The sequence below is a fragment of the Arachis hypogaea genome, chromosome 1 (assembly GCF_003086295.3).
Source record: "Arachis hypogaea cultivar Tifrunner chromosome 1, arahy.Tifrunner.gnm2.J5K5, whole genome shotgun sequence".
NCBI lineage: Eukaryota > Viridiplantae > Streptophyta > Magnoliopsida > Fabales > Fabaceae > Arachis > Arachis hypogaea.
In genome coordinates this window covers 108,133,631-108,146,052 of record NC_092036.1, presented here as the reverse complement: position 1 = coordinate 108,146,052, position 12,422 = coordinate 108,133,631, and the positions used below count along the sequence as shown (strand labels likewise).

The following is a 12,422-nucleotide window of genomic DNA, read 5'->3' as shown; positions in this document are numbered from 1 at the left end:
GTGACGATTCAAAGACGCAGCGACGGCGCACCGGGAGCTCCTTCCTTCGACAGTGGGTTAGGGCTACATGGTGAGGTTGCGAAAAGTTTGATTTGTGTGCAATGATGGCTCTAAGTCTGATGAGTTGGTGTGGGTTATGGTTGATGGTAGAGGGAGCAGGGAAGAAGACCACACGTGCTGATGTTGTTTTGTTCTGAAGAGAGTTCCTTGGTTATGTTAGGGTTTAATTTAGAGGGGGATTAAACAAAAATTATATAATATTTATTATAAATTTATTTTAATTTTATTTTTTTCTATAATGATATTTGTTATATATTTATAACAAAAATATATAATATTTATTATAAATTTATTTAACTTTATTTTTTTCAAAAATAATATTTGTTATATATTTATAACAATAGTTTTTGAGTATTTTATAAATTTAGTATTTATAGAAAAAAATTGTTTAAATTTGTATGATTATTTATAATTATTTTTATATATATCTTTTAATTTGTATAATTATTTAAATAATATTAAAAAATTATTGTTTGATAAACAATTGTTGTAATGGTTATAAAACATTTTTTAAAATAGTTAAAGAGAACGGTTTTATTTTATTGTTATAACGTAATGAAAATTTAAACTTCAATAGCAACACTGTAAAAATCATTGTCTAAGACCATCTAATAGAACGGTTTCGAAGTGTAGCATTTTGGCAATGGTTTTTTTGTGTTTCTTTTGGACATGGTTTAAACAATAATAAAAAACCATGGCTTAAAAACAAATCATGGTAACAATTATAAAATTATTCGTTAAAATAGTCAAAGAAAACAGTTTTAATTTGTTGCTATAAAATAATGAAAAATTGAATTCAACAGTAACACCATAAAAATTGTTGTCTAAAATTATCTAAAAAAACGATTTTAAGACTTTGCGAAATTTAGCGTTGCTAAAGGTCATATTAATTGTAGTAACATATAAAAATATAAAACAATCATTCTCTTTAACTTAGTAATCAAATTGATGAAATTAAATATGTGCAATACATAAATTTATGTATAATTTAACATAATTCTTTTTGGCTAAGAAATGTTAAATAAAAAATTCAAACTCAAAATAGATTTATTTATATATACTTAAATAATGTAATAGGTATAAATTAATTACTGAATTATTAAAATAAAAAATAATAATTAATTTAATATAAAAATTATTTATTATAAAAAAATTATATATAATTATTTAATTATGATCAAATTAATCGATTTAACCAATTATTTAATAGTTAAACTAATAATTCATTAATAATGTATTCTGATCGAATCGATTATTAGTTTGGTACTGGCAATTATAAAACTTACCCTTTTTTATCTTTCATCATTAATATGTGATAATTAATGCCTTAATGGTAGTCAATATTTTTTTTCGGCAGAGTACTTTTGTAATCAAATATATTTCCATACAAAGTGATTCTTGGATTCTTGATTCAAATTGAATAACTTTGGATGTATCTTCAAAGTCAATTACCATCAGTTATTGCAATTTACATATTAAGGAGATTGGTATTGTGACTCACATAATTGATTTTTTTTTTTGTCTTTTTTTTAGTTTCTATGAAATTCTTCAATTCAAAAGTTAATGATTAATTCATTATAAATTGGAATTATATTTAAGTGTATGTTATTAACTAATAAATTATTATATACACATGATAAAATTTAAATACTTCATACTTACTTAAATGGACGAAAAAATTAATCATTTGACCAATTTAAAGTTGGTTGACTCACATAATTTGATAATATTATAATAAGAGTTTATTTATTCTGTGTTCTAAAAAATATGATAAGATTAGAATAAATAATTATTTCTAATCATGAAAGATTTGAATGATAACAAAATTAATCATTAAAAAACTAATATTATACTTATGAAAGAAAATTTTCGTCTGATAAAAATAATCAATTACTAAATATAGAGTTAACTCCCTTAAATTTTTCTCTAGAATTATCAAAATATTCCTTTGATGTTCTTTTCCATCCGAATCCTTATTATTTTCTTTGAGAAAAAAAAAAAAAAAACGCAAACACAACCACAATTATAATGACTTGTCCTCTAATCCCATATGCAATTTCTTAAAGAACTTTCAGATTCAATACAACTACTTTTCGAGATTAATAACAACAAAAGGCATCGATAATAAGAACTTAAACACAATAATCTTGCAGATATGGGTGTTTATGGATCAGATTTAATTTGTATATTTATGGTATTTATCTGAATCCGATATAAAATTGTGAATATTGATCCAATCCGTACTGAATTATGGATTTCGTATAGGTATCTACATATTCGATCTGTATATTTACGGATACGCAAAAATAAATAAATAAGTAAATATTTTTTTTATATTTTATTTCAAATAATAATTATTATATATTGTATTATTTTATTTTTATTATTTAAGAAAATTATGTTTAATAATATTTTATGAGTAAATATGTTAAAAAAATGAAAAAATGAAATTTATTGATATTTTTTTAATAAGAATAAGCTTTTTACTTTTTTTTTTTAATATGGCAAATATATTCGATATCCGATCCGCGAAATTGGATTGAATCCAAACGTAAACAAAATGCAGATATCAAATTCAATGATTTTAGTGCGGATCGAATCGGATTAATATTTTGATCATATTCAATTCGCGTTCACTTCTACTTGCAGACAAACAACTCCTCTAAACATAGGAACTTGCACATAATCTTCTCTTTATTGAAGGCCTTTGTAATTAAGAAGATGTAAGCTTCACATGCATCATCAATAGGTACTAATAAAAGGATTTTCTCCAGCAATGACTTTAAGAACTTCAATGATTTGTAGACCACTTTTTGTAATATGTGAAAGACAAATTACAATGCTACTAGATGCATAAAATTGAATGGTGTTCCCTTGCACTTGCATTCTGTCTCTCCTTTCTCTTTCTCGTCTTCCTTTCTACCGATGTTGCCTTCGCCTTTTACTGTTGTTGGCACACCTTTTCAACGGAATCAAAGGTTTTAGGCCACACACGTTCCATGGGTCTCTTATGTCTACTGCAAATCTTTTCCATAGCCGCTTCCTCACACCACAGAACCACGTTTTGCATACATTGTTTCTTGAATCGGCACTTGACTGTGTTGGATTTGTTGTTGTGACTGGAGTGATGACATCTCTACTGCATCGATAATGATGGTGAAGATAAAGATAGTGATGGTGGTGATGATAATAAATATGATGGTGATAACGATAAAAGAAAAGAAGAAGAAGAGGAAAATGATAAGAAGAATATTTAGGGGATTAAAATTGAGCGTTTTTGGAGAGTGACAGTGGTAAAAATAATGGAAATGATCGAAGAATTGGAACAGAAAAGATGATAATAAGAAGGGATAATTTGAGAATTTTAATCTAAGACTTATTAGCCTTCAAAGAATACAAAAATTAATTAGGTTATCTATAATAATAAATAGTTGATATATTATGACATTTTATTAATTCATCATGTAAAATTTAATGATATTGTTTATATGTACTATTAATCATAAAGACATGTCTATTTGTAAGAAATTGTCATAGAAATAATAATTTTTAAAATAAAATTTCACCTACTTTATTAGGATTCTTGGTAAATAAAGAAGAGTTGATGCAGGTTATATAAAAATTTAGAAAATAACAAATATTTTACTATTCAAAATAATATCGTTCCTATACCATGCAGAAGCAATGAGATACACTATTGTAGATAATGAAACACATGTAGAATACTATTTGTTTTGTATTATTTATAAATAGAACAATATAACATGTCTATCGTTTACTATTTAAAAATTTTTAAACTGTTAATTGGTATTTTTTTTGAAAAATTAATTAGGGTTATACTTTTAAAAAAATATTTATTTTTTTATTCTTTTTAAAAAAATATTTTTTTAAGAGACAAAAATTGTTTTACATTTAAATAGACTTTTAAAAAAATTAATATTAATTTTTTTTATTTTTTTAAAAATAAAATATTGTCAAATTTAAAAAAAATAATTTACTTTTTTTAATAAAATTATTTTTTTAAAAGATATATTTAAATAAATTTTAAATTAAATAAAAATATTTTATTTAATAAAAAATAATTTTTTTATAAAAAATATTAAAAAATTATTAAAATTTATTATTTTTAATCATTATTTAATGGTTTATTTATTTATTTTTTTTCATTCTAAAAAGACAATCCAAAGTTCCAAACCCAATACATGAATACATACATAGTCGGAGGTTAAAAACTTAAAATCCGGGGAGGTCCTTTTTTATTTTTTATTTTTTTTCTCTTTCAAATAAGCCCTATAAATTCCCAAAAGGATGACACTGTTGTAATGTAGAGTGAGAGAGACACACACATCATCGTCGTTTCTGATCCCCCGCCCCTCTCCGTTCAATCTCTATACTCAACACACACATTTCTCATTTCTCCTTCTTAAACGCACCCTTTTATAACTCCATCCACATTACATTCCTCACTTCTCAGATCACCATTCTCGCTGAGAAGGAACAAACAAAAACAAACCCTAGAATTTCTCTCTTTCTTTTATTTATTTGATTTATTTCCGATCTTGTCCCTTCACTGGAGCTGTCGAAACGCGGTCGTTTCGGGGCCATCGCTGCGGAGTTTCAGATTGGAAATGGTGGGAGGAGGGAGTAGGAGGGAGGAGGCGCCGGTCATAAACAGCTCCAACGTGTTCGCAGCGCTCGGAAGCCTCAAGAAGAAGAAGAAGAAGCCTGAGAAGGAACAGGGTTCATCCAAGGGGAGAGCCTCCTCGTCCTCTTCCACCGCCGCTTCCTCCACCGCAAAACAGCAGGAGAAAAAGGAGGTTTTCTGGGCCCCGGCGCCACTCACGTCGAAGTCATGGGCTGACGTTGACGACGAGGATGATGACGACTACTACGCCACCACCGCTCCACCTCAATCCGTTTGGGGCGCCCCTGTTGCTGCTGCTGCTGAATCCGAGCCCCCTGCTGAGGTGAACATAAAACTTTGAGCATTTTTTTAACTGGATTTTTCTATTTATGTGTGTTCGATCAGTACTGCTGAAACTTAATATGCAATGGCTTGAATCGTTTATTTTTTAACTGGGATGGTGATGATGATTGGCTTGATGCAGAGAGTGTGTACTTTTTTTTTCCTTTTATTATTATGTTTTTTTATCTTTGAATCCGTTAGTCCTGTGGCATGGATAGCGACCAGACTTGGAAAAGTTGGATTAGTTGAGCTGTTCATGTTCTCACATTTTATTTGCCACGAGGTGAACTGAACTGGAATGGATGTTATTCAGTAGGTTTGGGGTTTTGTTTGTGTTGTCTGTGTTCTGTTAGTTGGATGTGTCAGGCAATGCTGTTTTGAAGGTTGGATTGGATGGGTTGATGATGGTTTCTTTGAGAAGAAAGAGTTGTGTTGAATATTATTCCATGCATGATTGGAAAGAAACCTGAGTGTTTCTTTTTATATCTTAAAGATATAATGTTGGATATTCTGTTCGATAATGAGTATTCGGGATTCTGGTCTTGTTCTGGATATCTAGCTCTGGGAAGGTATTTATGATCCTTGTTGAATTGTCATTTATTTGATTTGTGTTAACGGTCTAACGATCTGTAATCTGGTATGTTTGGATTTGATGACGTTGCTTGTCGGTTTGCTAATTCGAATATCTATGCTCTTGTCGGGTTGTCATTTATTCCGTTTAATGATTTGGAATCTGATTAATATGCTTTTGATGACTATTTGTCAATTTGCCGATTTGTTATTCTCATTTCTGGATTTGGAATTTGGTTCTTCAAGCTCAAGTTTTCACTTGTTCAATCTTGCATAGTTAAAATGATTGCGTTTTCACCCATAACTATAATGTTTAACCTAGATGATCTAACGTAGCCTTTATTCTTCGTGGACTTGCCCTGCACATCCCATTGATCGTGGAGTAATGAAAGCTGAAAGCTGCATAACTGGGCACTTAAATTGTTAATTGGTTTTGGCCTTAATAGCAAATTAATAACATAGAAGATGGTATTATTGCTCATTGAGCTTCACATTGTCTAACTGCTAGACACATTGACTAACTGCAAGACATGTGAATGATTTGATAGCAGGAAAGCGATAGTGAGATAGAAGGCCTTGATGATGCTGAAGATGATGCTGAGGATGAACATGAAAATGATTTAGAAGTGCCAGTAGAACCTGAACCTGTTGTTAAGAAGCCTCGTGAACCCTCATTGTCTACCAAGGAAACTGAAAAGCAACTTTCGAAGAAGGAATTGAAGAAAAAAGAGCTTGAGGAGCTTGAAGCTGTTTTAGCAGAGCTAGGATTGCAAAAAGAACCCGGAAGCCAGGCTGACTCCCATGGTAATATGATGTTTTTGATCTTGTGAAAGGAAAAAAGAAAAAAGATATTATAATTATCTTAGTTCTTTCAAGGAGGTATTTATTTTGTCAGCATTTGTTATTGATTCAACCAAGTTGGCTATGAGAATGCTATTTAAATATCTAATGTATTAAGTTGAGACTTGAACTTGCACATGAAAACGTTCACCAATACATTTGCATGCCATGCTAAGATGACTAATTATGTAGAAATTTCTTATGTGGAGTCTTTTACCTGTCCTGGAAAATTCAGGTGTTGAGAAGGTAGAGGATCGCAATGGTGAGTTAGAAAAGAAGGAGAATGCCACCGGTGAAAGCAAAAATGCAAAGAAGAAGAAGAAGAAGGACAAATCTTCTAAGGAGCAGAAAGAATCGCAAGACCAGCCTGATTCTGTGGCTGATGGAAAGACAACTACTGAAATTGCTGGAACGGGGAAGGCAGAGGATGCACCTGTAACCGACGTGAAAGAGCGACTTAAGAAAGTTGCTTCTGTGAAGAAGAAAAAATCAAGTAAGGAGATGGATGCTGGTGCAAGGGCTGCTGCTAGTGAGGCTGCTGCTAGGAGTGCAAGGCTTGCCGCGGCAAAGAAAAAAGATAAGGCGACTCACTACAATCAGCAGCCTGTGCGGTAAACAGGTGGCAAGTGGCAAAGTACTTGTATCTTCTCTTTGTTTATCCTTCTGTTTTGCCCTTTATATTTTCAATCTTTCTTTTATCATATATGGGCATATGCTCTCTGTTCATTTGCAAATGCAAAATAAACATCAATAGCGGCTTTAGATAAATTGACTATGAGCAAATTTATAATTTTAAGTGAGGGAAAATAGGAGTATATGAATCTTTCTTTCATTCTGGTACTGTGTACTTATCAAAGTTTTGAAGCAAGAATGTATAATCCATTTTTCTGCCCCATTTGTTTCGTTGTTTGCGCATCTCCGAGAAAATTCTTATGATGTTCATCTAATGAATCAGATGCTGTTAGCCTGTTAGAATCCATCAACGCATTTTTGGAATTTGGGTTGCCTATTGTTCCCTTCAGTCTCTTGGAATTTGAGAATTAGTAGCATGGTGCAATGTGAGCACATCATTCTTGTCAAATCAATGTTCTTTTAAGATCTGGTGATGTTGATATGGAATTGAAATGAATGGGCAAGATCACGGGTACTTATAGTAAGTAATCTTACCAAATGCTACAACCTTATCTAACCTATTAATTGGTTGAAGTATAAACGGGAAAGACCCAAAGAGGAAAATTATAGGAGAAAACATTTGATGATTTCGAAATTCGTTCTTTCTTTATATACTCTAGCTTATATCAACAGCTCATTTCTCCACAAGATTTGTTTAAAAAAAATAAATTGAAATTTATAAATTTTTTCATTCTTATTAGATTTTGATTTTATGTATCTATTTCTTATATTTGAACTATTATGAGTTCAAACTGAATTCGTAATAATATAATTCAGAGCAAGAAACGAAGCAAATTGCAAAATCAAATAAGATCAACCAAGACGGGTCAATTTAATTAGTTAGTTTTATTAAAAAAAAAGTTTTTGGTCAGTTTGTCTTCCCCAACCAGTTGTGGCAGTGGTTCTTATCGTAGCAATGGAGGCCCAGCACACCACATCTACACGGATCTTTTATGAGTAAATGGTGTAGTAAAATCATTCGATCTCCGAATTGGTCCCAGATTTTTTATTCTTACCGCACCCGAAATTACAAAGTACGAAGTAGAAACGGAGCTCCTATAAATTCCCAGACGCAAAAGAAAACTAGAAAACCACATCATATCCATATATATCCCCTTCGGCCTCAACCTCTTCTCTTTCTCTACTCTAATAGCAACTCAACCTTCATTTCTCACTTCTCAGCTCTTCATCCGAAAACGCTGTCGTTTCATTTCTCCCATCCCCCGATTCTTGTCTAATCCTAAAAAGGTAAAACACTTCAACACACCACCATCACCATCGCCTCCTCTTCAAAAAACTGAAACCCTAGACAATTTTATCTATTTCCGATCTTGCCCTTCCCACTGGAATTCCATCACGGCTGACTTCAAAACGCGTTACTCCCGTGTCGTTTCGAGGCTGTGAGCTCTGTGAGATTGGAGGATGGTGGGTGGAGGTATCAGGAGAGACGAGGCGCCGGTCATAAACAGTACCAACGTGTTCGCCGCCCTCGGAAGCCTCAAGAAGAAGAAGAAGAAGCCTGAGAAGGACCAACAGGGTTCTTCCAAGGGAAGAGGCGCCGCGGCGGAGGCGGAATCCGAGAAGAAGGAGGTTTTCTGGGCTCCGGCTCCTCTCACCGCCAAGTCTTGGGCTGATGTTGATGACGAAGACGATGACGATTACTATGCAACCACTGCACCTCCTCAGGCCGTTTGGGCTTCATCCACTGCTGCTCCCTCAGCTTCGGTGACTGAGGCCGAGGCCGAGGCCGCCGGAGAGGTGAAATTATTGTTCTGTCGTGATTTTGTGTTTGTTGCGTTGGATTGCTGTTTAGAACTCAAGAGAGAATTATTTGTATTTTTATTAGGTTTTGGATAGTTCTAGGCCTTCTAGTTTGAATGGGTGGCAAGGGATACCTTTGAGGATTCTGCCTGGATAGAGTTGCTGTATGATAATTATATGTGTTTTGAACTTTTGGTTGATAGAAATTAATTTGTGGTTGAGTATTATTTCATCTGCTATGAGTTCAAGGGAGGATGCTAGTGTTTAAGTAGCGAATGATCACTTTTTTCAGAATATAGGTTGCATTGGGGTGTTTTTTGTTGGGGTGATTGTGGTGTTTATGGTTGCATCAGAATTAAGTTGAATATTGAATCGTTTACACTAGTAGCGCCTTAGTGGCTTGGCTTTTGAGGTTAAATTATAGAATTGTTAATGGTCGTCTTGATTCGCAACCAATATTCATTCATAGTCTTGATTCTAGTTCACTTGCACCTGGCCTGGTTGCTTTTGTCGTTTGCCGAGATATGTTTCCATGTGCATCGCCTAGTTATGTTTCCATGCGCATGCTCCTGTGTAATCATTGTTTCATCATTATGAATAACTAACCTGGAAAATATCATTGATTTATAAAAACTGAATCGCCGGAATGTTATTTATTATTTTGCGTGCATTCTACATTAATTACAATAAACCTAGCTGATTTGCTTCAAGGTGAGAGGATCATTCCATTAAATATCTAGAGTTGCTATGATATTGGTTATTAATCAAGTAAGCTGAGGGTGGTAAAACTCCCCCCACAGGTTTTGTCGACAACCCTGAATATACTTAAATGTTAAGACTTGGAATAGCCATTACAAATTCCTAGAATAGGTGGTCTGTGTTGAAACATCTTTTGGTTGCTTCATTGTCGGGCTATATAACTAACTGTTTTACATCATTTAATATTTGAAACCAGGAAAGTGAGAGTGAGATAGAAGGTCTTGATGATGTTGAAGATGAAGCTGAGGATGAACATGAAAATAGCTCAGAAGTGCATGTAGAAGCTGAGCCTGTTCTTAAAAGACCTCCTGAACCTTCGCCAGCTACCAAAGAAACTGAAAGGCAACTTTCAAAGAAGGAATTGAAGAAAAAAGAGCTCGAAGAGCTTGAAGCTGTTTTGGTTGAGCTAGGATTACAAAAAGAACCCAGTGGTCAGGATGACTCCCATGGTAATATGGTGTTTTAAATTAGATTGAAGGAAGCCATTTCTAAGTTTCTTGTTTTTATTCTTTCTGAAAATGAATCTTGAGGTTGAATTTTATATACTTTTGTTTTGAACAAACGTGTGTACTTTTTCATCCACTCATGCCAGTCCTGCTTAAATAGTTTGTTGGAGCTTCTCTACTTGAAATTCCATTCCTACTGACCTTTGGAAATGCAGGTGCTGAGAAGAAGGAAGATGATCGCAACGGAGAGGTGGAGAAGAAGGAGAATGCTGCTGGGGAAAGCAAAAGTGCAAAAAAGAAGAAAAAGAAGGATAAATCTTCAAAGGAACAGAAAGAACCACAAGACCAGCCTGATGGCGTGGATGTCAATAATGCAACTTCTGAGACTGCAGGATCTGAGAAGGCCGATGATGCATCGTCAACTGATGTCAAAGAGCGGCTTAAGAAAGTTGCCTCTATGAAGAAGAAAAAGTCAAGCAAGGAGATGGATGCAGCTGCACGCGCAGCTGCTAGTGAGGCTGCTGCACGGAGTGCAAGGCTTGCCGCAGCCAAGAAAAAAGAAAAGGCACACTACAATCAGCAGCCGGTTCGGTAAACAGGCTGCCAAAAGTATTTGTATCTTCCTTTTGTTGTTTATTTTTGCTCGTCTTCCTCATTTACTAGCTTTCTTTATCATATATGAGCATATGCTCTCTGTTCATTTTAAAATGCAAAATAAACATTGATGTAGCGGCTTTAGATAAACTTGACTTCGAGTTAGTTGTGGGGATATAGGAGTATATGCTTATCTACCGATTCCGGTACTGTTTTTGACGTTTCTCGTTTTTTGGTTTGATCGTTGTGTCGTTGAGCTGCTGGGTACGAAGTTTTGAATGTTGTGTATTTGTGTGCCTCGTTCGATGTAAGTAGCCATAATAACGAGATAATTCTGTGTGATTATCATTCGAATGATCATAATGGTGTTAGAACTTAGAAATCAGAATACAGAAAATGCTTGAAATCTTGAATCAAAATGCTCTCGAACGCGCTGTGCAATATGTTGGTGTCTTAAACATATTATTTTCTTCAAGAGCTAGTGCTTCAACCAAACCCAGTTTAAGAGGCATATTTAGTACAACGGAATTTTCAAATTGACTCAACTCCCAATTTCAGTGCTCTTATAACTAACATTCGAATGAGTAAATTTCCTTTAGATATATTCAAACTTTTTACTAACTAAATTAAGAACATATACACATCTTTTCTGCCGGATAGCATGTTATACATATTTTAGGTATTAAAATTTTATTTACTGAAAATTTGGGTGTATGTCGAATCAGTTTCTATCAATGTCATTTACGAGTTAAATGAGGAGTGCTACACATACAAGTTATTTGGTTTACAAGTCATACAAGTTGGGAGAAACTTAAACAAAAGCACGCTGGCCCATATACGATTTCCATGGCGTGCTTCGCGTTCCTCCTTTTCCTCCTCCTCCTCTTCCTTCTTCTTCTCCTTCTTCTTCTCCTACTCTTCTTCTTCTTCCTCCATGAAAACGAGTTTCTTGTCAAATTTGTTCGATCTCCTTCGTGCATTCTCTCTTTGTCTTTTCATTCGTTGTTATTTGCGTTTATCATTGGTATTCTTGCTTCGTTTTTTTTCGATTTTCATGGTTTCTGAAATCTTTGAAATCGTTTTGAAGATAATGAAACTTCAAAAATACACCCATCCGATTACAGAAATACACCTAAACGGTTACAAGAATTCATCCAAACGATTATAGAAATACACCCAAGGATTATAAAAATACACCCAAATTCGTTGAAGTACGCCTTATGCATAATTCAAAACTCTTCCTCTTTCTCCTCCTTATCTTCTTCTTCTTCTTTCATATTCTCATAATTCTTTTTGGGAGGAAAAAATCAAACAAAGAAGAAAAAAATACATAATGTTGCAAAATCAAAAGAAGAATGAGGAGAAACACGACGATGAAGATGAAACACTTCAAAAACGAAGAAGAAGAAGAGGCACGGAAAAAGAAGAAGGAGAAGAAAAAGAGGAGGTATGAAGAAAGAAAAAGATTTATATGGGAAAACGCTTGTATGTGGAGAATTCCTTGAGTTAAATATATGCTATCAAACAATTCATAGGTGAAAATTTAGATGTATTTATTTTTATGTGAAATTGATATCTGAAAATAGTTAAAAATTTCACATAAAAATAACTGTACGCGAATTTTCACAACTAAAGTATACGATTTTGGACAACAATTTAAATATTACGTATAGAGATTGATTATAAATAATTTATAATGGTTGTGCTAGTATATATTTAGCCGTTAAATTGTGATTTGAATTGTGTGCCAAATA

At 33.3% G+C, this 12,422-nt stretch overlaps 2 protein-coding genes across 3 annotated transcripts; both read left to right on the top strand.

Annotated features, from left to right (window-relative positions):
- Nucleotides 1-4,269: 4,269 nt before the first annotated feature.
- On the top strand, nt 4,270-7,331 carry LOC112708572 (uncharacterized). Of its 2 annotated transcripts, none has more exons than XM_025760649.3 (3): nt 4,270-5,027; nt 6,148-6,400; nt 6,672-7,331. In XM_025760649.3, the coding sequence occupies exons 1-3, from the start codon at nt 4,689-4,691 to the stop codon at nt 7,049-7,051; spliced, it is 972 nt and encodes a 323-aa protein (XP_025616434.1). In that variant the 5' UTR covers nt 4,270-4,688; the 3' UTR covers nt 7,052-7,331. The 2 variants fall into 2 exon arrangements, with proteins under 2 accessions (XP_025616434.1, XP_025616433.1); XM_025760648.3 differs by having other exon boundaries at nt 4,303-5,027; nt 6,145-6,400.
- Nucleotides 7,332-7,857: 526 nt separating this feature from the next.
- Nucleotides 7,858-10,887, top strand: LOC112708599 (uncharacterized). The gene is made up of 3 exons (XM_025760650.3): nt 7,858-8,866; nt 9,825-10,077; nt 10,290-10,887. The coding sequence occupies exons 1-3, from the start codon at nt 8,531-8,533 to the stop codon at nt 10,667-10,669; spliced, it is 969 nt and encodes a 322-aa protein (XP_025616435.1). The 5' UTR covers nt 7,858-8,530; the 3' UTR covers nt 10,670-10,887.
- Nucleotides 10,888-12,422: the final 1,535 nt, after the last annotated feature.